The following is a 26667-nucleotide window of genomic DNA, read 5'->3' on the forward strand; positions in this document are numbered from 1 at the left end:
GCCTGCAATGCAGGAGACCCTGGGTTGGGAAGATCCCCCTGGAGAAAGTAACCGCTACCTACTCCGGTATTCTGGCCTGGAAAATTCCATGGACTATGTATAGTCCATGGGGGTCACAAAGAGTTATATAGGACTGTGCGACTTTCACTTTTCACACCAAAAAGCACATAGACATTTCACCCAGTCTTCAGTGGTGTGTATTCTGGCTATTTTCAGAAGCTTTTGTTCACAGTTAACACTAGGAAACAGAACTGAGAACCTTCCAGAATCTCCTGGCAAGAATAATGTGTCTGAGAACCCTCCAGAATCTCCTGGAAAGAATAATGTGTGTGTGTGTGTGTGTGTGTACACACATATCCATATATATATATATATATATATATATATATAATTTTTTTAATACAGCATTTTAAGAAGTGTCTAAGGGCAAGCCGAAGCCGATGTAACTCTCAGCATGAGAACAGAGATGCATGGGCAACATCAAGCATGATTCAATACTGATGTAGCTTCAGGTATTAAATATGTTCTCACTCACTCTCAGGCTCATGGAGATGTTCAGTCAGTTTACTTGCTCATTCGTGTCTGACCCCGTGGACTGCAGCACGCCAGGCCTCCTTGTCCATCACCAACTCCCGCAGTTTACTCAAACTCAAGTCCATCACGTCGGTGATGCCATCCAACCATCTCATCCTCTGTCACCCCCTTCTGCCACCTTCAATCTTTCCCAGCATCAGGGTCTTTTCAGTTCTTTGCATCTGGTGGCCAAAGGATTCGAGTTTCAGCTTCAGCATCAGTCCTTCCAATGAACACCCAGGCCTGATCTCCTTTAGGATGGACTGGTTGGATCTCCTTGCAGTCCACAGGACTCTCAAGAGTCTTCTGCAACAGCACAGTTCAGAACCACCAATTCTTCTGTGCTCAGCTTTCTTTATAGTCCAACTCTCACATCCATACGTGACTACTGGAAAAGCCTTAGGTTTTACCAGATGGACCTTTGTTTGCAGAGTAATGTCTCTGCTTTTTAACATGCTGTCTAGGTTGATCATAGATTTCCTTCCAAGGAGCAAGTGTCTTTTAATTTCATGGCTGCAGTCACCATCTGCAGTGATTTTTGAGCCCAAGAAAATAAAGTCTCTCACTGTTGTTAGAGGAGGTAATTAGGGGAGTTGTTAAGGGAGGTAATGTATTCTATCAGGTGAAAGAGCTAATAAACATATGTGACAGTGATCTAAATCTAATTGGATTTGTCTCTTATTCCTGTGGATAGAAGTGTTTCAGTAACAAAATTCATAAGAACAACAAAACTTAGGGAAGTCTGCAGTGCCCTGAGGTTTTAATAAGCAGCGTTGACATATATCAGAGACCTATAAAGTTTTAGATTTATTTTGATTCCTACCAAAGTGTGAAATAAGTGCTTCCTAATTCCACCAAATGGCAACCCACTCTAGTGTTCTTGCCTGGAGAATCCCAGGGATGAAGGAGCCTGGTGGGCTGCCATCTATGGGGTTGCACAGAGTCAGACACGACTGAAGCGACTTAGCAGCAGCAGCAGCAGCAATTCCACCAAAACTAGAAAGCAAAGTTGTTACTCATATTTTTCTCTCATTCTGCCTTCCACAGCCAGTCAGAGGAAAAGAAAACATAGCCCCCCAGCCCCAACCAAAAAAAACAAAAGCAAGAACCTTTTATTATTTCCATTATTGCACAGAGACATTTTAAACTGCCAGAACATTAGAAAGAGTTAGATCTGTTTTTACTGTGATCACAAACATATGCCTTTAATTTTCCTGCAGTGACAACTGGCAGAATTCTTTTTTTTTCTTTATTAAACTAAAGTGTATTACATTTACAGTCTCCTTACTTTCAAGTGCACAGCAAAGCAATTCGGTAAATATATATTGTCAACTTACTAATGAATAAGCGGGCCAACATGATGCTGAGAAACATTGAAGGCGGGAGGAGAAGGGGGTGACAGAGGGTGAGATGCTCGGATGGCATCACCGACTTGATGGACATGAGTTTGAGCAAGCTCCGGGAATTGGTGATGGACAGGGAAGCCTAGCGTGCTGCGGTCTACGGGTCACAGAGTGGGACACCACGTCGTAGCGACTGAACAGCAAGTCACAGCCCGGAAGTTGAGAGTTTTGTTTTATTCGGTGGACATTTTTAGGACTTCAAGCCCGGGAGATAGAATCTCAAGTAACCCTGAGGGAACTGTTTTGAGGGGGTGAGGGGCAGGGCGTGGGGATGGAGTTGAGTTATCCAGAAGTTTGCCGCAAAGGGCAGGTAGTCTGAACATTTGAAGATTGTTTATTTTTTATTAATTGTATTTCATTTGACTGTGCCGGGTCTTTTTTGCTGCATTTGTGCTTTCTGCAGTTGCAGGAAGCATGACTTACTCTTCCTGGAAACGCAAAGGCTTCTCATTGATTTGGCTTCTCTTGTGGGGCACAGTGTCCAGGGTGTCCAGGCTTCAGTACTTCTGGCTCATGAGCTCTGGAGCAAAGGCTCAGTAGTTGTGCCACATGGGGCTTAGTTGCTCCCAGGCACGTGGGATCTTCCCAGGCCAGGGATCAAACCCATGTCAACTGCATTGGCAGGCAGATTCTGTACTGCTGCGACCCCAGGGGAAGTCCTAAAACATTATTGTTAATGAAGGAAACACTGGGTATCTCAGGGTGAGGAATTTATGCTTTTCTATATAGGGGAAGACTCAAGTCTGCGCTCACTGAAACCCCTCCTTCCATACGCATCTCAGTTATCTAAGAGGGCGCATCCTGAGATGGGATTGTTAGCATCCCTAGTTCCTTGTTCACCTTAGGGAGTGGCCACAGCTCTCCATGGCAGCTCAAAGGCTGGCTGCCAAGTTAGAAAGGCTTGTTCTTCCTGGATTCAGAAATTCACATGTGGAGGGCCGGAATGTAGCAGAATCCGTGATGGCTGTGTCATCCTTGCTCATTAATACGGCAGGGAATGCTTAATTTCACAATATGAAAACATTTTTTCAGGGAGGCACCTGCATTGGATGGACCCATATATAAAAAGTTTCACGTCATCTTTGAAATTCACTGTGCCCACTGTAATGTTTACTTGGAGGTGAGAACATGTGTTATGGTTCATGTGTGGAGTGTGTTGAATGAAAAAAAAAAAAACTTATGCAAACCTAAAAAGTTGAGAATTATGTTTTATCTGGTGGCCTTTCTGAGGACTTAAGCTTGGGAGGCAGGCTTTAGGATGACTCTGATGGAATGGTCCAAAGACGGTCAGCGAAGAAAGATCCAGGATCTATAGGATATTTTGCAGCAAAGACCAGGTCGTCAGGATATCAAAACATGACAGCTACTTAATGAAAACCGGAGACCTCAAATTAATGAATGTGATGTGTTTTGTTTCCTTTTTTCTATGAATGGAGAGTTGCAAGAGTCTGTGCTCATGGAAATAAATTCTTTTGGTACGCATGTCAGCTCTCTGGGGCCAGCATCCTCGTTTTCCCCATCCTGAATCCCCTCAGGGTACCCGTAGCTGCGGACTTGATTGCCTACAGCAGCTTTTGTTTATTGGTGAGGCAGGCATCCTTCCTGAGCCACCCTTGTCCCGGGGCAGGGGGGTTTCCTCCTGTCCTCCCATCTCCCACAGTCTCAGTTGCCCCGGCCCCCCTCTAAAACTGCCCCCTCAGAGCAGTCCACTTTCTTTGCTTCTAGAAAGTGAGTCCTCACCCTAGCGTAACTGAAAGCTCAGCCTCTCAGCACAGTTGAGCCAAATCATGTCTCAGAGGCAGAGTGCTGCACGCAGTAGAAAAGGCTAGCTTTATTGCTTTGCCGATAAAAGAGAGACACTCTGGAACTTCTGCCTTGAAAAACTCCATGTCTCAGCTCCAGAGGACTTGATTAGGGTTTTTTTTGTTGTTGTTGTTGTTGTTGTTGTTTTTAATAGCAGTGGGGTCAGAGGTGTGGTCTCGGACAAGACTGGGATGTGAGCAGAGCTTGCGGTCCCTTAATCTCATCTGTCTTGAGAATGCTTTGGACTGCAGATCAAATCAGTCAATCCGGAAGGAAATCAACCCTGAAGATTCATTGCAAGGACTGACGCTGAAGCGGAAGCTCCAGTACTTTGGCCACCTGATGCAAGGAGCCGAGTCACTGGAGAAGGACCGAGGGCGGGAAGAGGAAGAGGGAGACAGAGGATGAGATGTGTGATAGCATCCAGTCGACGGACGTGAGTTCGAGCAAGCTCCTGGAGATGGTGAAGGAGAGGGAAGCCAGGGCTGCTTCAGCCCGTGGGGTTGCAAAGACTTGGACGTGAGTTAGAGAAGGCACCACAGCAAGAGCTTTAGTCCCTTATTGATTAGAAGATGGTAGACTGGTCTCCTGTGGCCTAGTCACTACCTGATCAGGGACACATCTCTGAGAGCCAAGAAGGCATCCGTTTCCCCCATTTGTTGCTGCTCAGTAACAATCGCTCGGTCGTGTCTGACTCTTTGTGACCCCATGGATTGCAGCACGCCAGGCTTCCCTGTCCTTCGGCATCTCCCGGAGCTTGCTTAAACTCATGTCCATGTCCAGTCAAGGGATGCCATGCAACCATCTCATCCTCTGTTTCTTTCCCATAACGCAGTATATAATAACTTCCTCTGTATGGACAACAGTGCGTTTAGCCTAAGCACTACACTTTTTAAGGTACTTAACATAACATGAATAGGTAATACTTAGAATTTGCCCTTGCAATGTTTAATATGCTGTATGACGTTTTGCTTTTTCTGAAGTGAGTCACAAAGAGAAAAATACATACATGGCATTTTCATGCATATATCTGGAATCTTAGATGATCTTAGTCACAAAGCAGAAATAGAGATACAGACACAGAGAAAAACAAAGACACCAAGGGAGGAAGGAGAATGGGGTTGAATTGGGAGATTGCATTTGACATATACGCCACTGATACTGTGTGTAAAACAGGTAACTAATGAGAACCTACCAGATAGCACAGGGAACTCTGCTCACTCTGCTCTGGGATGACATAAATGGGAAAAAAATCCAAAAAAAAAAAAGGGGAGATATATATATTTATCTGATTCACTTTGCTGTGCAGCAGAAACGAACACTATATTCTAAAGCAACTATACCACCATAAAAATTTTCTTCAAATAAGTACCAAGCAGAAAATGTAGGATAAAATGAAAAGAGTTTAATTCATAAAAAAATTAATGTGAGCTGATGAACGCATTTTTAATATGGTAGACCACATTAACAGCCATCATTCAAAGGGTTTTTGCGGATTCTGTCATTTTTGTTTTTATATCTTACGTAGATAATGTGATTTCGTAGCACCACTGGTGACTTTACAGGACGATTTGCATCATTGGTGATAACATATCATTATGTATATTAAAAAAAAAAAAAAAAAACACATGTAAACTTACTTTCCCGCATCCAAATTGTGACTGTACCATCTACGGGCTTTCTATATTCTTGTACTTTCTCATTGACTCCAGTTGGTCCACCTGTTTCATAGCCTGTACAAAGAGTTTTTTATCACATTTATGACATGAAGTACCTCTGTGGTGGCTGTGATGGTAAGGAGTCTGCCTACCATGCAGGAGACTTGGGTCTGGACTATCCCCTGGAGAAGGGAATGGCTATTACCCACTCCAGTATTCTTGCCTGGAGAATTCCATGGGCAGAGGAGCCTGGCGGGTTACGGTCCGTAGCTTCGTAAAGAATTGTACAGGATGGAGCAGCTACAAGTTTCACTGTTTGAAATAGTTTGGCTTGGAACGTGATGTAGATATTGTGGTGGAAGGGAACATCAGAAGAACTGGTGTAAAGAAAAAAAAAAGGAAAAAAAAAAGACCTTCTTCAGGACTGGGGACTGAGATATTTCATTTTTAAAATCACATTGAAATTTTCATGAAAGAATGGCTACACATTTGTTTGAAGTTATTTAAATATTCCCTCTCATATTTAGAGCCATCTCCCCACGAGGTTTGCTGCAGATGCTAATTATTAGATGTAAAGGAATAAGATTCTGGCCTTCTGGGGACCGGGAAAAAACTCATGGCCCATCTGGACCTTGAAACACCTTTTCAGTATGTATGGAGTAGGTGTCTTCAGGACTAAATTACAGCCAAGTCTTTTTTCCTGTGTCCTCTAATCCCTGTATTGACATAGTTCATGAGTGTAACTAAGTGAGATACTCAAAGAGAACTCGGTTGGTTTTTTTAGGCCTTTTAATTAGTTGTATCTGAGAGAACAAATATTGCAGCAGCTTACCGAAAAAGAACAAAAGGGTGGGAAGTTAAATATACATAGAACATTATAGGCGACATCTAATTATGTTTCTGGGTCAGACTGCTATATCCAATTAATTTAAAATTGTGGTGTGGCAAGTAATTTCCATCAGAATCTCAGTGGGTGTTTCTTGCTTCCATTGACAAGCTCATTCGAACATTTCGTCTGTACGGAGAAGCAAATTGTGTTGAAAAATCAGAGGAAGGTTGGAAGACTTGTCTTTCCCTATTTCCAAACATACTCTAAAGCTCAGACAGTAAGGTACTCACGTGTACAGAAATATAAAAGGACATATAATTAGAGTCCAGGAATAAGCCCTTGCATTCATAGGCAGTTGAGTCGTAAAAATAGTGTCACAACACTTCTTCACTGAGGAGAGTGTGTTTAATCAGTGGTGCTGAGACAATTGGATAAGAGATGCGTTTCAAACCTCCCCACATACCATCTGCCAACATTCACCAAAGATAAACGAAAGGTGGACGTCACAGGAAAGCTTGAACCATCTAGGAAAAAAAGAAAAAAATCTTCCGGGTTAGGCAAGGATTTCTTAGATATGATAGCAAAAGCAAAAGCAAAAAACAAAACAAAAAACAAAACAATAAGTTAGACTTTTATTGAAATTTAAAACTTTTGCACTTTAACAGAAGCTGATGCGATTTTATTTTATTCTGGAAATTGGCACTGATGAATGGTGTTGGATTTGTGATCTCCAAAGATTTTGGGACCTGGGACCAGGCTTGATGCCTCAAGAACTTTTGTGTAGCAGAGTTTTATTGAAGTATGAAAACAGAGAAAGCTTCTGACAGAGACATCAGAAAGGGGAGGGAGAGTGATCTGCCTAGCTACTCTCAGCAGGGGAGCAGTATACTTTTTCAGCTGGTTGTTCGAGTTAAGTAAAAGAATGTCTCAAGGTTGTAAAGGTCTTAGCAGACCCACTCCCGTAATTTACATTTGAAGATGACAAGATTAGCCAGAAGGTTTTCAGGAAGGAGGAGAAACTGTCTTCCAGCAGGGTACATTGTTGTTATGTAACCCTTGCTGCTGCTGCTAAGTCGATTCAGTTGTGTCTGACTCTGTGCGACACCATAGACAGCAGTCCACCAGGCACCCCCGTCCCTGGGATTTTCCAGGCAAGAACACTGGAGTGGGTTGCCATTTCTTTCTCCAGTGCATGAAAGTGAAAAGTGAAAGTGAAGTCGCTCAGTCGTGTCTGGCAGTACTGGGCTTAAAGGAAAAAATAAAAAAAAGTTTTTTGTGACTAAGACTAAGGAATGCAGAGAGGGGGGGGAAAAAAAGACCAAGGCTTTTGTCCTTTCTTTCTCCGAGAATTCGAGACACCTGTCTGTTTTTTGAGAGCCCCAGACTCCTCTCTCCTGCTTGGAGACCTTGGACGTCTTATCAACCTACCCAGGAATTGGCTCTCCCCGGCACCATGCCGTGCGCCTGTTCTGTCCAGTCTGTTACTGGCCTTTCCTGCGAGGGGTTCCCTTAAGGATGCTCACTGAGCTGGCTCTTCGGTCTTGCCACCGCCTGCAGCCTTTCCTATCAGCTGTTGCGTGCCACGCGGGTCTCTGCACTGCAGCGTTCTGCTTTGCAGAGGCTTCTGTTTTCCGTCAACTTGGCACGTGTCATCTGTGACAGTGACTCTTGCCCGTTGGACAGGGAAGAGAGATGCCGGGTAGTCACTCAGATCTGCCTCTTATGGGGGCTTTGGCCTATCCCATCGAGCCCTTGATGGGTGATTAGCATTGCCTTCCACCTGGGTTTCCAATGCCTTTCATCCTACATTTCAAATGAAACCTGAGGGCTTTCCCTGGGGTCTCGGTTGTAAAGAATCCACCTGTCGCTGCAGGACACGCAGCTTCGATTACCCCACACGCCTCTGAGCAGCTGAGGCCGTGTGACACCACCACTGCACCCACACCCAAAAGCCTGTGCTGTTCTACAAGAGAAACCCGCGCGCCTGAGTGTAGCCCTTGCATGAAGCAACTAGGGAAAAGCAGCACCAAAACCAAGACCCAGATCAGCCCAGAGTAAAAATAAATATGTACTTAAGAAAAGACACCTTGGGAAAACCCAAAGCGAAGTGGTGGACCGGGAGGAAAGATTTGCACGTTATCTTTCCAGTAAAAGATCCGTCTCTACAAAATATAAAGGACTCTCTCAAGAATGATGAGCCAAGAAACCAGTTTTTAAAATGGCAAAATATTTGCATTGATCAACTGATAAAGAATCCACCTGCAATGTGGGAGACCTGGGTTCTATCCCTGGCTTAGGAAGATCCCCTGGAGAAGGGATAGGCAACCCACTCCAGTATTCTGGCCTGGAGAGTCCCATGGACTTTATTGTCCGTGGGGTCACAAAGAGTCGGACATGACTCAGTGACTTACACTTTAATTTTGCTCTTTCATTCACTGAAAAAGATTGTACAGGCAAAGATACTTGACAAGATTAAGTCATTATCTAAATGCAGATTAAGACCACAGTGAGGTACCGCCTCACCCCCACTGCTGCTGCTAAGTCGCTTCAGTCGTGTCCGACTCCGTGCGACCCCATAGATGGGAGCCCAGCAGGCTCCCCCGTCCCTGGGATTCTCCAGGCTAGAACACTGGAGTGGGTTGCCGTTGCCTTCTCCAGTGCATGAAAGTGAAAACTGAAGGTGAAGTCGCTCAGTTGTGTCCGACTCTTAGCCCCACTAGGATGCTTACAATCGAACAGATAATACAGGTCTTGGTTAAGAGGTGGAGGAATTGGAACCGACATACACTGCTGATGGGACTATACCGTGATTCGGCTGATTTGGGAAACAATATAGTTTTTAGATTATTAAACATTTGAATGAGTGCTGAGAAGTAGCAGTTCCACTCCTCCATATCCACTTAAGAAAAATTCAAATATGCATCCATAAAAATATTGCATGTAAATGGTTCATGGGCATCCATTGTAGCTTGGGGTCGGGGGAAACGCCTCAACTGCAGGTGACCACCTGGTAATCTAAGAGGTGCAGGTTTGATCCCTGCATTGAGAGGATCCTCTATAGCAGGAAACAGCAGCCCAATCTGGCATTCTTTCCTGGGGAATCCCATGGACAGAGGAGCCTGCTGGGCTACAGTCCATGGTATTGCAAAGTGTTGGACATGACTTGGCGACTAAACCTGCAACTGTTCATAGCAAGAGAGAAAGGAATACATATTCTGTGAATATGGTTATAGGAGATGCCCCAAAATGGCAAGTGACCACTAACAGACTGGACACTATGCCATTAGTTGAACAACTCCATATCTATGTACACACACACACGCACAGAGACACAAATCCTTCAACTTTACACCTTGGTGAGTTGATTCTATGATTGAAAATTATACCTCTCTGGAGCTGTTACAAATCATACTTGGGTGATCAAAGGAATTTGCTGAAGCCTTGAAGATGCTGCCTTTGTATTGCCACTTAATCAGTGATATAACTAGGCTGTGTGACTTCTGCCGCCGCTGCTGCTGCTGCTGCTGCTGCTGAGTCGCTTCAGTCGTGTCCGACTCTGTGTGACCACAGAGATGGCAGCCCACCAGGCTCCCCCGCCCCTGGGATTCTCCAGGCAACAACACTGGAGTGGGTTGCCATTTCCTTCTCCAATGCATGAAAGTGAAAAGTGAAAGTGAAGTCACTCAGTCGTGTCCGACTCTTAGCGACCCCATGGACTGTAGCCTACCAGGCTCCTCTGTCCATGGGATTTTCCAGGCAAGAGTACTGGAGTTGGTCTAAAACATTGCATATCTTCAAAGCATTTTCCTGTACCCTTCTGGAGGGGGTCAGGATAATTTCCTTCAATACTGCCTCTCATCCTTCCCCAGGGAAGAAGTCCAGATTCCTGCAATTTCATGCACTGATGGTGAGCCTGAAGACATTGAGAACTGGAGCTTGAGACAGAACTCTGGCGTTTAACTCAGCCCAGACCTTGCAGAGTGGCCTCTGTTTGGGTTTCAGCCAGGCCAGAGGTCGTATTTCTGAGATTTCAGCTGTGGCTGGGAAGACAAAGAAGAAGAAAATCCAGAAGAAGGCAGGGCTATAAGGGCAGACTCATGCAAAAGTCAGAGTGCAGGTGTGGGGTCCAAGCTCATTGCCTACCGAGCTGGAAAGGGCTGTGGTCAAGAGAGATAGTCAGACTTCATGAGAAACATATTTTCTGGGAAGGAATTGACATCATCAGATAACACTTTCAGTCCCTTAATCCATTCTATGTCTCTTGAAAGTGACAGTTGCTCAGTCCTGTCCGACTCTTTGCGACCCCATGGACTATACAGTCTGTGGAGTTCTCCAGGCAAGAATACTGGAGTGGGTGGCCTTTCCCTGCTCCAGGAGATCTTCCCAACCCATGGATCGAACCCAGGTCTCCCACATTGCAGGCGGATTCTTTACCCCCTGAGCCACCAGGGAAACCCACACCTTTATTTTTCTAGCCTCTTTTCTTTTTCGATGAAAGAGGTGATCTGTTCTTTTTAAAAACTTAGAAAATCTTCAAAAGACTTAAATTTTGATCAGAAATGCAGAGGAATTTATTTCTAGCCTCCACATAGACTATGTGTGTTTAGAAAGGCATTTCTTAGACTTGTCTGGTGGTTCGGTCATTAGGACTCTGTTCTTCCACTGCAGGGGACACAGCTTCCATCTCAGGTTCAGGAACTAAGATTCTGGAAGGTGCATGGTGCAGTCAAGAAAGCAAGGTACTTCTTACACTCTCCTTAACAATATGTAGCCATAAGTTCAGCCCACGAGATAGCTGGGAGATAAGTGTTACACTGATAAACTATGAACAGAGGACAATGAAGCTTATTCGAAGAAGGTTGATTCTTTAAGATCTTTCATTGCAGTGGAATTCTTGGACATGAATTGACTTCCATGTTAAGCTGATGGCTATAATAGATTGACTCATCAGGGTCATCAGTTCAGTCCCTCAGTCATGTCCCAACTTTCAGTTCAGTTCAGTTCAGTCGCTCAGTCGTGTCTGACTCTTTGTGACCCCATGAATCGCAGCACGCCAGGCCTCCCTGTCCATCACCAACTCCCGCAGTTCACTCAGACTCAGGTCCATCGAGTCAGTGATGCCATCCAACCATCTCATCCTCTGTCATCTCCTTCTCCTCCTGCCCCCAATCCCTCCCAGCATCAGAGTCTTTTCCAATGAGTCAACTCTTCTCATGAGGTGGCCAAAGTACTGGAGTTTCAGCTTCAGCATCATTCCCTCCAAAGAAATCCCAGGGCTGATCTCCTTTAGGATGGACTGGTTGGATCTTCCTGCAGTCCGAGGGACTCTCAAGAGTCTTCTCCAACACCACAGTTCAAAAGCATCCATTCTTGGGCGCTCAGCTTTCTTTATAGTCCAGCTCTCCCATCCATACATGACCCCTGGAAAAGTGTCATGGTGGTTCCTTAAAGATTGGGTATGAACCTGTTACCGTAAGAAGAGACTGTCTCTTAGAATAACCACAGCCAACCTTTCAGGCACCAGGGACCAGTTTCATGGGAGGCAGTTTTTCTAGGGACTGAAGTGGAGGAGATGGCTTTGGGATGATTCAAACACCCTGCGTTTATTGTAGACTTGATTATTATTGCATGGACTGTACCTTAGATCATCAAGCATTAGGTCCTGGAGGCTGGGGTCCCTCTCCTAGAACACCGCATTCCACCTTCAAGCGGTTAAGGTGAAAACCTGCTGATAAGCTTGAGTTTCAAGGGGGCCACTGCTTTCCCAAGCTCCCCTCAGAGACTTTATGTTGGTAGCTTGACATTGTCTACAGCGGGGAGTATTTAAATCTCAAAAAGTCTACCAGCAGAAGGAATCAGGTTCTCACCTTCCCCTCCCAGTTCTGCCTGTTTAATCCAAGTGATATTTCCAATACTCAACCCTTGTTGAGGGACAAAAGCAGCAATTTCAGATCTTGGTTTTTTGAAACATCATGTTGTCCCCCTCCGTTTGGAACAACTGTAGTTGTCTTTTCAGATACAAGTCTTGTGGGTGACAGGGACGAGGTTCATCCAGGAAGGAACGTAAAGGGAAAGTGTTAGTGTCTCTGTTGTGCCCAACTCTTGGCTACCCCGTGGGCTGTAGCCCACCAGCCTCCTCTGTCCGTGGGGATTCTCCAGGCAGAGACAGTGGAGTGGGTTGCTATTCCCTTCTCCAGGGGACCTTCCCGACCCAGGGATCAAACCCTGGTCTCCCACATTGTGGGCAGATTCTTGACCCTCTGAGCCCCCAGGGAAGCCAGGAAGGAAGATAAAGACCATTTTTTCACTATTTGCCACCACTCAGGTTTTCCAGAACTAGCGCGTACGTCCTAGTGGGTCAGGTCTGTCTGTAAAAAGAAGGCAGTTGAGCGAATGGAGTAACTGAGTCGTATTTAATGTTTTAGCTTCTTGTATCTTTAAGATAAAGAAACCAGAATGGCACACTGCATACAGACAGCCTTGTTTTCGGTTTTTGTTTTTGTCTGTTTTTGAGGGTTTTTTGGTGGCATTAAGGGAACCTCTCTGTTCATTTTGCTGACAAAGAAATTTCAAGGTGCTTTATATTTCATGTCATCCAGGTAGGTGACTTTATTTATGTATTCTTTTTTGTAAACAAATAACAATAATCTTCAAGCGATATTTAATAAGTCTTTGAAACAGAAAAACATGATTTATAGCATTTTATCTTGATTTCAGAAACGCTTGTTGAAAGTGGTAGCTTACAGTAGACCGAAGGAATCAATTATGTGACGTGTTCTCTAGCTAATAGTGACAAGTGAGCATTCATGATTTAAATTAATTACACTGACTATCTGATGTTTATCAGGAATGGTATGCTTTTAAGTTCTTATGCATGAAACGAATGTCAATTTTAAGATATTTTGATTCACCTTTTGTGTTTATTGCTTAATGTGTTGCTTCTTACTGTATAGAATTTCCTAAGCAAAGTGTATCAGTGACATTTCAAAAATGTATCTAGATTATTAGTTGTTAAAATTAGAGGAATATTTCATATGCATTTCTTTTTAAAATTTGGGAAACCCTTTAAATAATAATTTGATTTTCTTCTTTTTTTTTTTACAACTCACATTACTTTTTTTTCTTTTTTGCAGTAGTATCATTTTAACCCTCAAACTGCATTTTCACTGGGTATCTAATGTTTTTTTTTTTTTGGCAAGTAACATTTTGAATTTGTTCTTCTTGACATATTTATGTTTATATGCATTTTGCATCTCCCTGTTTCATGATTTTGAAATCAAATGTAACAGATTTCAGCTTTTTGTATGACTTTTTTTTTCTTTGACTGCGTAGTATCTCTCTTCTGAATTTTTTTGCAAACCTGTTGTTTTTGAATTCTCTTTTTTTCCCTTTATTTTCCTTCTCAATATGACCCCAGGAGCCAACTCAAAGAAAAACGCTGATGATATAACCAGTAATGACCGTGGTGAAGATGAAGGTATTTTTTGTTTTTTTACAAAGCTCGATCTTGATGCATGATTTTATATCTTTTTTTTTTTTTTTTCCATTTCAACCCGTTTTTCCTCCCCTTATCTGAAGAGAGTACACTTCTATGTGCTTCTTTATTTTCTTCTTGTTTGGGGACTACTGTCATTTGTAACCACAATGACTATGTAAACCCCCCTGGCAGAATGTATATACATGTTTCTCAATATGAAGTGAGTAAGAAAATGCCATTTCCAAAGAAACTCACCGTTTTCTTTTTCCTAAGCTTTTTTTTTTTTTTTTGGCTTGATCACAAGAAGAGAAAGTGAAATTTTAAAGCATGCATGTATGCCTTCTTTTCTTTCTTCCAAATGTTCTTTTGTAATTTCATGTTGTATTTTGGAGCTTCGGTCTTGTTGGTTTCTTCTGTGGACACCAAGACAGCTCAGTACAACTTTTTTTTAGGCAGGGGCGGTGGGGGTGGCTGGCATTTCCATCTTTGTTTTTACAATTGTTTCCCCCGAATGTACTGATTCCAAAATAGGGTTTTCAAAGCATCTTCTCTGGCTTGCAGTAAAACACATGAGAAAGTGTCTTGAAGAGAATTTGTTGTTTCTCTCTGAAACACATTTTGGAAGCTTTAAAGGAAAAAAATAAAAGTAGGGGGTATAAGCAAAGAATTGAAAAAGGCTGAAAAGCTAGATCTTTTAATCTCTGTTTTCACACCACGGCTGCTCTCAGAACTTTTTTTTTTTTTTTCCCCTCCTAAAAATGTTTAGTTGCTATGGAGAGTTTCTTTTCGAAGGCTCTCAAATTGTTGGACAGATTGCCCCCTAGAAGTAGAGTGATTTTTTTTTTTTTTTAAAGATGGAAGATAACGCAGGAAGTAACCCATCATTAGCAAGTGGTGTCTTCTTCCTTCAGTGGAACAAATGGTTTAGAAGAAAAGAAACAGTTTAAAATCAGCCTTTGCAGGCTCGGGCAGCTTGGGTCTGCCTCTGTGTACTTAGTCGCTCAGTTGTGTCCAACTCTGCGACCCCGTGGACTGTAGCACGCCAGACTCCTCTGCCCATGGGATTTCCCAGGCAAGAATACTGGAGTGGGCTCCCATTTCCTTCTCCAGGGGACCTTCCCGACCCAGGGATGCAATCTCGTATATTCCATTGGCAGACGGATTCTTTATCCCCTGACCTGTCAGGAAAGCCCAGGGCATGGATTTCTGACTATTTAAGTTAAAGGGATGAGCGCCCTCGATGGACCTGTGGTTCTCTAGCTGAAAGACGATTTAAAGTGGACCTGAGACGCATCCTTGCTGGGAAGCAAAAGTTCCCTCCAAAAAAGTTTGCCTTTTTACCACTTGCTTGGCTTTTCCCATCCTCTTAGATTTGTCTCATAAATCAGCGGGTCTCTGAGAAAAGCTCTGCCATAGCTGTCTTCTCACCTGCTGGTCTCACAATATGACTATTATTTAGTATTTTGTAGACCCCCATTCACAGCGTTCTTCTTGCTTTCGGTATTCACCTTAGAGGTTTCTTCTGATGCCTTTGGAACACGACAGCTGCCCTGAGTCATCAGCTACCCTGTCCTTGTCAGGCCCCAGACCACCTGTAATTTCATCCGTAACCTTATATAACCAACTACAGGTGTAATTTGCATCTTGTACCCTTCTATCCTCTTAGCATCTTATTCCTTTTTTTATCACTGGCGTCTGTTTTCACAATCCCGCCAGCTACCTGTTATATTAAAATGCTTTCTCCTTTTACTTAAATACCATAGAAACTGTTATTTTGTTCTTTTTCCCCTAACGTTGAATGAATATGACATCTGATTATTTCTTCCCCGAGCTCACAAGAACCTTCTTCTGTGTGTCTTAGAAGGTAATAGCTGTTAACCTAATGCTTTTTTTTTTTTTCACCTGAGGGAACCCCTTAAAACAGTCCCAAAAATGTCAACTTTTTTCTTTCCAGTAATGCAACCAAGAAGGGTAACATTAAATAAGAACTCAAACAGCAAATCAGTGTCCAGAGACACTAGTGGCTGGTGTAAGACACCACACCTTATACGGACGATGATTGATGAAAGAGTTCCACGTAGCATATGATGAGTGAGGGCCTCCCAGGGGGCTACGCGGTGAAGAATATGCCTACCAGTGCAGGAGATGGAGGTTCAGTTCCTGAGTCGGGAAGGTCCCCTGGAGAAGGGCATGACACCCCACTCCAGCATCCTTGCCTGGAGAAGCCCATGGATGAAACAGCCTGGCGGGCTACAGTCCATGGGGTCGCAAAGAGTCAGACACGACTGACCACTGTTCAGTGAAAGATTCAAAAAGGAGTTTTTACTTCTTGCTCAAATTTTACATGAGAAGATAGCATTCTTCTGCTGTGGGTTAAGTATTTACAGACAGATGCGGCTTGACACTTTTTCCTGTACTTGACTGTGACCATGGGCTTCTTTGGCCTCCTGGAGGGTGTCTGGTAGCAACCAGGAGCCTATTTTCAGATGGTGCTCGTAATTCATTTTATAAGCAGCCTCCATCCACATGTTGGTTGATTTCCTTAAAATTCATTCCTGATCATTCAAACATGTCTCCATAAAAAGTTTTTAAGGAAAAAAAAATGTAAATACATTTACATGGATACATTTGCTTTTTTCTTGATAATACATATCCATCATTCGCTCAGTCATGTCCGACTCACTGCGACCCCATGGACGGTACCCCTCCAGGTGCCTCCATCCATGGGGTTCTCCAGGCAAGAATACTGGAGTGGGTTGCTATTTGATAACATGCAGGTATTTAAATGACACATGTGTGTATGTATATACATACAGAAGTTCCCAGAAATAATTATAATTGGGGTCAGGATTCTTAAAAGACTACATTTAAGCTCAAGGTACGATGAACACCAAAGAAGTTATTTGATCACAACTTTTGAGAAAGCAGTCATATGCTGGGCAAATTTCTCTTGTCACAGACCATTGCAAAGTAGGATTTTCACATCAGTGTCCAAGTAATGGTGACTAAGGATACTCTGGTTTCAGATCACAGTGGGAGTTTTTATTCCATGTGGAATTGAGCAGGATTGCAACCATTTCATCTTGAGGTTGCAATCTTGCACCATCTTTATTTCAGTTTACATCTCTTCCACTTTTTTTTTTTTTCGGTCACTTCAGTTGTTATATCGTCGCAAATGATATTTAGAGAAAAGACACTTGCTTGGGTACCTTTGTTTGTTTTTCCATGTTTCTGTTCTGTTCATCATTTTTTAAACTATTTTTTCTTTTTGTCATAATGCATCAAGAGCTTGTGGTTTCTCTACCAGTCTTACTTCTCATTCTTAAGTCGAAAGTGAATCTTGAAGCTCATGTTTGACTGAAGAAGGCAGTTACAGTAAAAAAGTGATAATTTTGAAGTTGAGTTTGCACTAACTTTTAGATAGTTAAAATATATGCTTTAATAGATCCTACGTACCAACTCTTTGTGATTCCATGGACTGGAGCCCACCAGGCTCCTGTGTCCATGTGGTTTTCCAGGCAGGAATCCTGGAGTGGGTTGCTGTGCCCTTCTCCCCGGGGGATCTTGACATCCCAGGGATCAAACCCAGGTCTCCTGCATTGCAGACAAATTCTGTACCAGGAATAGACGCCATGGGCTTGTTCCGGGCATGTCCCCTTCTAGGGTTTGATTACTATGTGGGGAAGAAGTGATTCATTCATCTCAGGGGTGAAATTTGTACTGTCATAGGTACATATGGAAGCCTACCCATGCATGCAAATTCATTCCAATGTCTGCGTCATTTCTATGAGTAGAAAATGTAGCAACATCGACCATTATCCTTAAGCCATGTTAACTGTCTTCATTCAGTCGCTCAGCCCTGTCGGACTCTTTGCAACGCCATGGCCTGCAGCGTGCCAGGCTTCCCTGTCCTTCCGCACCTCCCAGAGTTTGCTCAGACTCATGTCCATCGAGTCTATGATGCCATCTGACCATCTTAACCGAGGTATTCCTAATTCAAGAAAGGGCCACGCGAGGGATTCCCATTTCAACTAGGGAAAGTCACTCACGTCTTTTGATTTACTCTCAGTTAATCAGTGTGATTTTTTTTTTCCCCCCTTTACTTGGCTCTTTCTTGCAGACATCCATGATCAGAACAGCAAGAAGCCGGTGATGGTGTACATCCACGGCGGGTCCTACATGGAGGGGACGGGCAACATGATTGACGGGAGCATCCTGGCCAGCTACGGCAACGTCATCGTCATCACCATTAACTATCGGCTGGGGATCCTAGGTGAGTGAGTGCCGGTTGACGATGAGCAGGTTCTGCTTCTTGTTCTGTGGGGGTTCCTTGCTTCCACGAATGTTACTGCATTTCTTGGGAATTTCTGCTACAAACCTCACTGAATGCTCCAAGAGGCATTTCCTCCGTAACTTTGACTAATGCTCCAAGAGGCATCTGTTCCGTGACTTTCACGGCACACCGTTGGTCGGTCCGTCCGTTTTCTTTTTTATCACGCTGTGAGATGCATCTGCTCCATAACTTTCACGTTTCTTTTTTTGTTCGTTTCTGTGACTTTGCATATTTTCATCCCTTGGACGCTCCTCAAGCATCAGCACGCAGGAGTCCGTGAGAAATTTTTGCTTCTTGTTCTGTCGGCTCTGCTGCTTCCACTCATGTTGCTCCGACACCTAGGAATTTTCTGCTACAAACCTCACTTCATGCTACTCGCTACATTCCTTCCCTGACTTTCAGGTAGCACCATCCATTTCCTTTTTTGTTTAATTTTCACATTTGACTCCAATGGTTTCTTTCCCTTGAACCCTCCTCACACAGATTCAGCCTCTTGGGTCATCGAATGAACTTGGGATGTTACGGAAAGCGCTTTTCTTTCCCTGGGCTTGGCTGACATAAACCTGTGGCATGAACACAGTTGGGTGCTGTCTGATAAAGCGTTTGGTAACAGGTGATAACTCGATAGAGTGGACAATGGGCCATGCATATGAGCTTTTGTGGCTTTGTGGCTGTGTTGATCATGAGTTGGAAACTCTTTTACTTACTCTCTAGGATATTGTGTATCTAATGAATCTTGAAGACGAGAGGCGGTAGGTGGTCACATGACTTGCATTCTCGTGTGATGAAACACTCTTATTTGAATTTTGTAACTTGGTGATATTTCATTTTGTGTAAATTTTACGATTGACTGTGAGCCGACCTTGTCTAAGAGCATAGGAATTCAAGAGCAGCAGTCTGTTGCTATGGTATTATATTCATTTTCACCAACAGTGTGGTTGTGAAAAAAAAAATAGCATTTTGATGAAAATATTTTGAGGCTTATCTGCTGTGGTTTTTTCTGCTCTGGGTCAGTTCATGAAGACTATCCATGGTCTATATAACCGCATTTATTTTCAGGGCAAAAATGTACTGAGGGGGCTTCCCTGGTGGTCTAGTGGTTGAGACTCTGAGCTTCCATTGCAGGGGGTACATGTTCAATCCCTGGTCAGGGAACTAAGATTCTGCAAGCCTAGTAGCAAGGCAGAGGAAAAAAAAAATGCATTGAGATGGTGCAGAAAATTGAATTTGTAACAATATGGCTGTGAGAATGAGATCTGTGTGTCATAGGATGTTTATGGGTTAAAAAAAAAAATCTGGACTCACAGAGTTGTGTCAAACAAGAAAACGTCGAAAATGTTTTCTCCAGATATACAAGTATCACCAAGAATATTTTATTTTCAACTTGATGTTTGAATTTTGTTGTGAGCATTTCGTTTCATTCACCAGTAAAACATTCACGGATAGAAGACCCCAGGGAATCGGGACAGTTGTTGAGGTGACTTTCTAATTGAAAAATGCAAGATGTGTGCACACTTGTACCTTTGGGAACAACCATGGAGTACTTGAAATTTCAGGTTTTCAAAATGGAAACAGTGATGGACATTATTTATTTATCTTTTTGTCTTGAACTCCAAAATCACTGCCGATGGGGACTGCTGTCATGAAATTAAATGACACACGCTCCTTGGAAGAAAAGCTGTGACTGACCAACCTAGTCAGCGTATTAAAAAGCAGAGACATTACTTTGCTGACAAAGGTCCGTATAGTCAAAGCTATTTAGATTTTTCCAGTAGTCAGGTATGGATGTGAGAGTTGGACCATAAGGAAGGCTGGGCACCAAAGAGGATTGATGCTTTTGAATATGGTGCTGGAGAAGACTCTTGAGAGTCCGTTGGACTTCAGGGACATCCAACCAGTGCATCGTAAAGGAGATCAGTCCTGAATATTCATTGGAAGGCCTGATGCTGAAGCTGAAACTCCAATCCTTTGGCCACCTGATGCAAAAAGCTGACTCACTGGCAAAGACTTAGGGCGGGAGGAGAAGTGGGCGTCAGAGGATGAGATGGTAGACAGCATCACTCGGCGTCTAGAGCCTTCTCGTCTCGTGATTTTTATTTCCTTCTCTTTTCTCATGCTGGTGCTCCCAGCCAAATCTTGGTCGTCTCCGTTCATTTTGAAAACCGTGGATCGCAAGCCCCTCTGAGTATTTTCTCGTTTGTTTGTTTCAGAATCCTCTGGGGAGTTGCCTTGGCTACTGGTGTTTGAGACAGGAAGTGGTGATCCGTGATCCCTCACAAAAGGTCCATTCTCAGGACGAGGTGGGCAGAGGAAGCCAGGGATCACCGCGTGCCCCCTGGCAGCGCTTTCAAAGAGCGCAGTGTGGGGGTCTTTATGGAGCGTCACCAGCTCCCGGTGCTGCTTTCTGACCAGGGCCGCGGTTTTGGGCAAGTTCTCGCTTTGCAGGAATAGGAAAACATTGTCTTGCCTGAACGCCGTGGCACTGATGCGACTTGAAAGGTTAGATTTCAAGAGAAATCGACACCTCTCCCCTCTCTAACGCCCAGCTGGGTATTAAGCAGCTTTACACGGTGATCTCTTATCTGTTTGGCCAGTTTTTTGAATCTGGAACAATTTTGTGGGAATTACACACACCTTCTTTTCTTTTTCTTTCTGTTTTTTTTTTTTTCCTCTTTTTAAAAAGCTTCTGATTCTAACTTTCCTCATCTGAACCGTTTCAAGTTTACCTTCTGCTGCTGAGAGATAGAAGAAACAAATCTTGGGGAGGGCAAAAGAGAAGCTGCAAGAGTCACGGGAAGGAAATGAAAGAAGCAATTTAGCATCCCCGAGACAGTCTATTTACATTCTGCGAATGAGTTCGTGTGAAGCCCAACACCACAGACCCCCTTTTATCTGAAGCTGTGAAAGTGTGCCAACTTGGCCGATTGTACAGGGCGATAGATTTCGTTCAAGCGTGACTCGGTCAATCTTTTTCAGACTTCTTGCGTGGACTGCCGTCCCCTTGCAAACCAGGCGGTGGTCGTTTACTTCTTTGCTTGCAGGGAAAATTGCTATTATCATTGTCCGAAAATATTTCAGACTGTTATTTTTTTAATGAGTCAATGAAATGGTATAGCATATGCTGTGATGATCGTCTGTAGTAGAGCTTTTCATAGGAGTACACGTTTATTTTACTAAAACATAAAAATCACTGTTTGAACTTTTTCTTCCAAAAGTCGTACATGCCGAAACGCTGTTTTTCTGCCTAAGGAATGGAAAAGCTTTGTTTGAGATGATTACTGCTTTTTTTTTTTTTTAAAACAGAGTAACAAATTCTGTTTTCCTACCCCCAAAGAGAAGTTTTGCAAAATGAATGATGGTCAGAAAGAAAGCATTTCCTGAATCTCTGTAAAAGGTGGTTCCGTTCTCTCCCTCGTGAGGTTATTGTGCACGCCATACTAACCATCCAGTGGGTTTGTGCTTGTGAGGTTTGATAGCCCAGGACTTGGTTGCTCAGTTCCTCAGTTGATTTTCTGCGACCCCATGGCCTGCAGCACGCCGGGCTTCCTTGTCCTTCACCATCTCCCGGAGTTTGGTCAAACTCATGTGCACTGAGTGGGTGATGCTAGTGACCCTTCAGCCCAGTCCCGAAATAATTTCCAGTGTTATTAATAGCCTTGGACAGCTTATTAACGTCACTGTTGAGCCCTGGAGAAAAAAAAAAAAAAAAAAACTAGCCAAAAATGTAATGTTGTATCTATCCAATACCACCTAAATTTCCATGTATCGTTCATTTGAAAAACAAGGATAAAGCAGTTGTGATAGGCGGTCAATGAGATGATCCCCACACTTGCTTTTCAGACAAGGAATATTTTCTTTCATCAGGACTGCCTAACGCAAACCTTGCTTAGCTAGTGAGCACCTAGTTGATTGTCTAATCTAGGGCTGTTTGGGAAATGTTAATGATGCTGCTGGGCTTACACTGTAGTTTTAGTTTCCTGAAAGCAGGTCCTTGATTGCTGATGCAGTTTCCTTAAAATCACTGTTGATGGGCCCCTGTGGCACATATGATATGTGCCCCCAGCCGTGATGTCTGAAAAAGCGAGGCTCTTGTTGCTACAGATCTAAGGCTTTGTCCACCCATCCAGTGTCTAACCTCTGAAGCCCATTTGGTTGTATTCTTAACTGCCTTTGACCCACATGTGGAATTAAAACCATTGACCCAAGGAATGAGTTCATCAGACCTCTTGCCGGACAAGTATGTTACAGTCTGATGAAATGTCACCCATACCGTTTTATATAACTGCCTTTTTTCAAGGATTCCCAGAACATCAGAAACACCCGCTTATTTTTCATGTGCACACAAGCAAATTTCCATCTGGGCAACTCAGTGGGTCCCTTCTATTAGAACATTCTGGATATTTCTGTGCTGAAAAACGTCAGTTTCCTATTTAGCTGGTATGTACATTTCTCTTTCACGTAAGAGTAGAAGATGCCATCTACTGTTTGGTACTTTGACCATTTCCCCCCTCCCCCTATAAATCTTTCTTCTTTATTTGACTTTATCTTTTCCTGCAGATTTTCTTCCGGAGTTCTCATAGACGTCATTTTCCCATCAGGTCAAAAGTTTGTGTGTGTATGCCTGCCCACGCATGCTGTGTTGCTAAGTCATGTCCAACTCTTTGCAATCCCATGGATTGTAGCCCTCCAGGCTCCTCTGTCCATGGAATTTTTCAGGAGAGAAGAACTGGACTGGAGAAAAAAAAGAGAATCCTGGAGCAGGTTGCCACATGTTACTCCAGGGGATCTTCCTCACCCAGCTATCTCTTTACCCCAGTTATTATCTTGTCTCTCCTGCATTAGCAGATGAATTCTTTATCCCTACTGCCACCTGGGAAGCCCTCAAAAGTCCATCAGCATATCTATTAAGAAAACAAAACAAAACACCATCTCTCCCTTCTGGGACCTTCATGCTTCCCTCCCAAGCCCATTCTCTTCTCTCACCTGTCAGATTCTCTGGTTAGGTTTCCACCTTGAAAAACTTGCCTTCTCATCCTCAAGAGAGAAAGTCTTCACTAGTCAGTGATGGAAGATGCTAAATGGATAGAGGAAATATAAGTTATTGCCCTGAGGGGAAAGACAAACAAAAGTGAAGAAGTATAGGAGGTCTGAGAAAATGGGGAGTGTCGACACTTTATGTAGGACCACTCACAACTCCCAGTGTTGGGAAAGACTGAAGGCAGGAGGAGAAGGGGAGGACAGAGGATGAGATGGCTGGATGGCATCGCCGACGAGATGGACATGAGTTTGAGCAAGCTCCCGGAGCTGGTGATGGACAGGGAGGCGTGCTGCAGTCCGTGGGGTCTCAAAGAGTCGGACACGACTGAGCGACTGAATGAGAAAGGCAAGCCACAATCGCAAAGCCAAATGGGGATGGAAGGAGCCCTTAGAGTAAGACCCTCCGTGGTGGGTCTGCATGGGGGTGATTGGCCAGCCTGCAAACAGGCTTCCAGCCTCTGTGTCTCCAGTGGTCACTGATGTCGCTCTAGAGGGTGTGGGGGGTGGAGGAAGGTTGTATCCACTAGGGTCAAGATGACACAGTTATATGGGATGGAAGTGCTGCAGCAGGGAAGAAGGTCGAGCTTCCTTGATCCAGGCAGAGTGCCCGGTCACTCAGCTGACTTTGATGCCTCATGATTGCATGTGCTGTAGCCCACCAGGCTTCTCTGTCCACGGGATTCTCCAGGCAAGAATACTAGAGAGGGTTGCCATGCCCTCCTCCAAGAGATCTTACCCACCCAGGGATCGAACCCACGTCTTTTTGTCTCCAGCCTTGGCTGGTGGGTACTTTACACTGCGTTATCTGTCAAGCCCTCCCTGAATGAAAAGTTTTGCAATAGAGAAAAAAAAGGCAAGATGCTTACCCCTTCCCCTCTGCCCAACAGAAGGTCTTTCGTCATCTTCATCAGTAGCTCTGCGTACATTTAATGCTCGCTGGGACACTGTCAGTCTGGTCTCTGTTGTTGCTGGTGTGTTGAGAAGTACCAGGAGCTTGGACAAAAAAAGTCAGGTTTCCTGTGGATGATCATGGACTTAGGTTTTCCTCTTCTGCCTCCTGGTGGCTGAAAATGCCCGTTGCATTCGTTGATGTGACCCGCACATAAGGAGGAGGTTAGGTTGAGAGTGAATGCTCTATTTCTGGGATTTTAGAAGAACATGAGGAGGGTAGATATGGAGACCACTATGGTGGGATAAAGAACCTGTCATGAGATAGATGTCGCTTCAGTTCAGTTATTCAGGCGTGTCTGACTCTTTGCGACCCCATGGATTGCAGCACCCCAGGCCTCCTCCCTGTCCATCACCAACTCCCAGAGCTTGCTCAAGCTCATGTCCATGGAGTCAGAGAAAAGTAATACTCTGCAGCCGATAAAGGCAGTGAGGGGTGGCCATGAATTTGAGGGCTGATGAGAAGCTACAATAGAAAAAACTTTTTTGTTCGATCTCAAACGCACAAAATTATTGATTAGGTTATGATGTAGAATCTCCTCCAACTCTTGATGAGTGATTCAGAATTTCTTCAAAGGAGTTGCCTTCTTATTTTTGCATGCATAGTCTGTTTTGGAAATCACAGCGTTCGGCCGCGCTTGATAAAAGAGTCTGTTCTAAAAGCATGTGTTGGGACTTTCCTGGCTCTCCAGTGGTTTGGATTCCACCTTCTGATGCAGGGGACACAGGTTCGGTCCCTGGTCCAGGGACTAAGATCCCACATGCCCTGGGACAACTCGCATGCCTCAACCAAAGATCCCACACTCTGCAAATAAGACTCGACTCAGCCAAAAATAAATTCATTAATTCATTAATTATTTTAAACAGCACAGGTATGTGCTTACTCGCTCAGTCGTGTCCAACTCTCTGTGACCCCGTGGACTGCAGCCCTCCAGGCTCCGCTGTCCGTGGGAATTCTCCAGACAAGAGTGCTGGAGTGGGTTGCCATGCCCTCCTCCAGGGGATCTTTGCAACCCCGGGATTGAACCCAGGTCTCCCACATTACAAGCGGATTCTTCACCATCTGAGCCACCAGGGAAACCCATACGTTGCAATGAACTGATTTTAGGGGGTCACATGAACGTTTGCTCGTGATCACCCGGGGCATCCGTTAAACAGTGCTCTTTCTTGGATGTTTTCTTGGACGTTTGCCTCGCAAACAGAGTCTCCGATGATGACTCATTCTAAAAGAAAGAATCCAGTTTCTCTGCCTTGTGCCCTTTCTTCCTTTGGCTTTGCACACAGCAAAAGAGGGGCAGATCGATTTTCCTTCATTCAAGGGTGGTTTCTGTCTTCACGGGGATAAACATCATTGTAAATGAAAGGAAACGTGTGAGACTTCGTTCTTGGTCCAGTGTTTAATAAGACTTTGTTTTCCCACCGTGCAGCGGAGGTTCCCCAATTTAGTTTCCTCATTGAGGAACTAAGATTCTGTATGCTGCACAGCCAAAAAAATTAAAAAAAAAATGTGTTTTGAGTCATGATTTGAAAAAAAAGAAGGGAAAGAAAGGTGTGACTGGTATTTGAGTTGGGGAAGAAGATGGTGTACTGTGATTTAAAAAAAAAAAAAAAAAAAACTGGTGAGTTCCCAGGAGTAGCATTGAATTTGAGAGCCTCCAACATTAGCTTGATTGGGGTGAGCCGGAAATTCAATTTCAGGCAATGATTCCATCGGAGAAATGATTTTTAACCAACACCTGTAAGAGACATACCTGCTTTTTTTCCTGAGTACCTTTTCTTCCTCTCTCAGATGCAGTTAAAGAATTAGTCCTTAGTCCTAAGGCAGATCATTGAAAAAAAATCTCTAAAAGGCAATTGAAGTGTGACCTTGAAATACCCTTGAGGCTGAAACGCTCCAAGACTGTACACATTCTGGCCTGCGGAGCATTTTTCTTTCTCTTTTTCCCCTCTCACACACTGGACTTCCCATCATGGTCTTTATGAAAGTAAATCCTTGAAGACACAGGGATCTGCGAGAATATGTTTTTCTGGTTTTGGATGTGTACCGTTTTAAAGTTTTTCTTGAATTCTGTTACAGTATTGCTTCTGTTTTACATTTTGCTTATTTGGCCTCGAGGCATCTTAGCTTAGTGGGATCTTCGCTCCTTGACCAGGGGATGGAACTCTCACCCCCTGCAGTGAAAAGTGAAGTCTTAACCTCTGGACGACCAGGGATGTCCTCAAAGAGAATATTTTAAAGTTTAAAATATAACCCAGAAATGGCAGATATGCTATGCATTTAACAATGTGAATCATATTTAAAAAAAATATTTCAGTCTATCAGTTCGGTTCAGTTCAGTCGCTCAGCCGTGTCCGACTCTGCGACCCCGTGAATCGGGCACACCAGGCCTCCCTGTCCACCACTGGTTATCATTTTCTTTACACCGCATTATAGAGAGGTCAAAGGCTGTGCTTTCAAAGAGTATACAGACATGTACTCACATCGAAAACTAATCTGAAACAGTGTGACTTGAAGAGATACTCCAAATTGCCAGTCATCAGAGAAATGCAAATCAAAACTGTAATGAGGTATCTCTTCACCCCAGTCAGCATGGCCATCATTAAAA

The 26667-nt window shown here is 43.8% G+C and overlaps 1 protein-coding gene across 5 annotated transcripts in view; it reads left to right on the forward strand.

Moving 5' to 3' along the window:
- NLGN4X (neuroligin 4 X-linked) overlaps positions 1-26667 on the forward strand; it is a 311861-nt gene that overhangs the window by 139865 nt on the left and 145329 nt on the right. Inside the window, exons 4-6 of one of the 5 annotated variants that reach the window (XM_068962332.1) lie at positions 1960-1968; positions 13684-13743; positions 17864-18016. In XM_068962332.1, the coding sequence (XP_068818433.1) occupies positions 1960-1968; positions 13684-13743; positions 17864-18016 (222 nt within the window). Of the gene's footprint in view, positions 1-13; positions 24-1959; positions 1969-7954; positions 7966-13683; positions 13744-17863; positions 18017-26667 lie in introns of all 5 variants that reach the window. The other 4 variants (XM_068962333.1, XM_068962330.1, XM_068962334.1 and 1 more) reach the window with 4 other exon arrangements.

This window comes from Capricornis sumatraensis, chromosome X, assembly GCF_032405125.1.
Source record: "Capricornis sumatraensis isolate serow.1 chromosome X, serow.2, whole genome shotgun sequence".
Taxonomy (NCBI): Eukaryota; Metazoa; Chordata; class Mammalia; order Artiodactyla; family Bovidae; genus Capricornis; species Capricornis sumatraensis.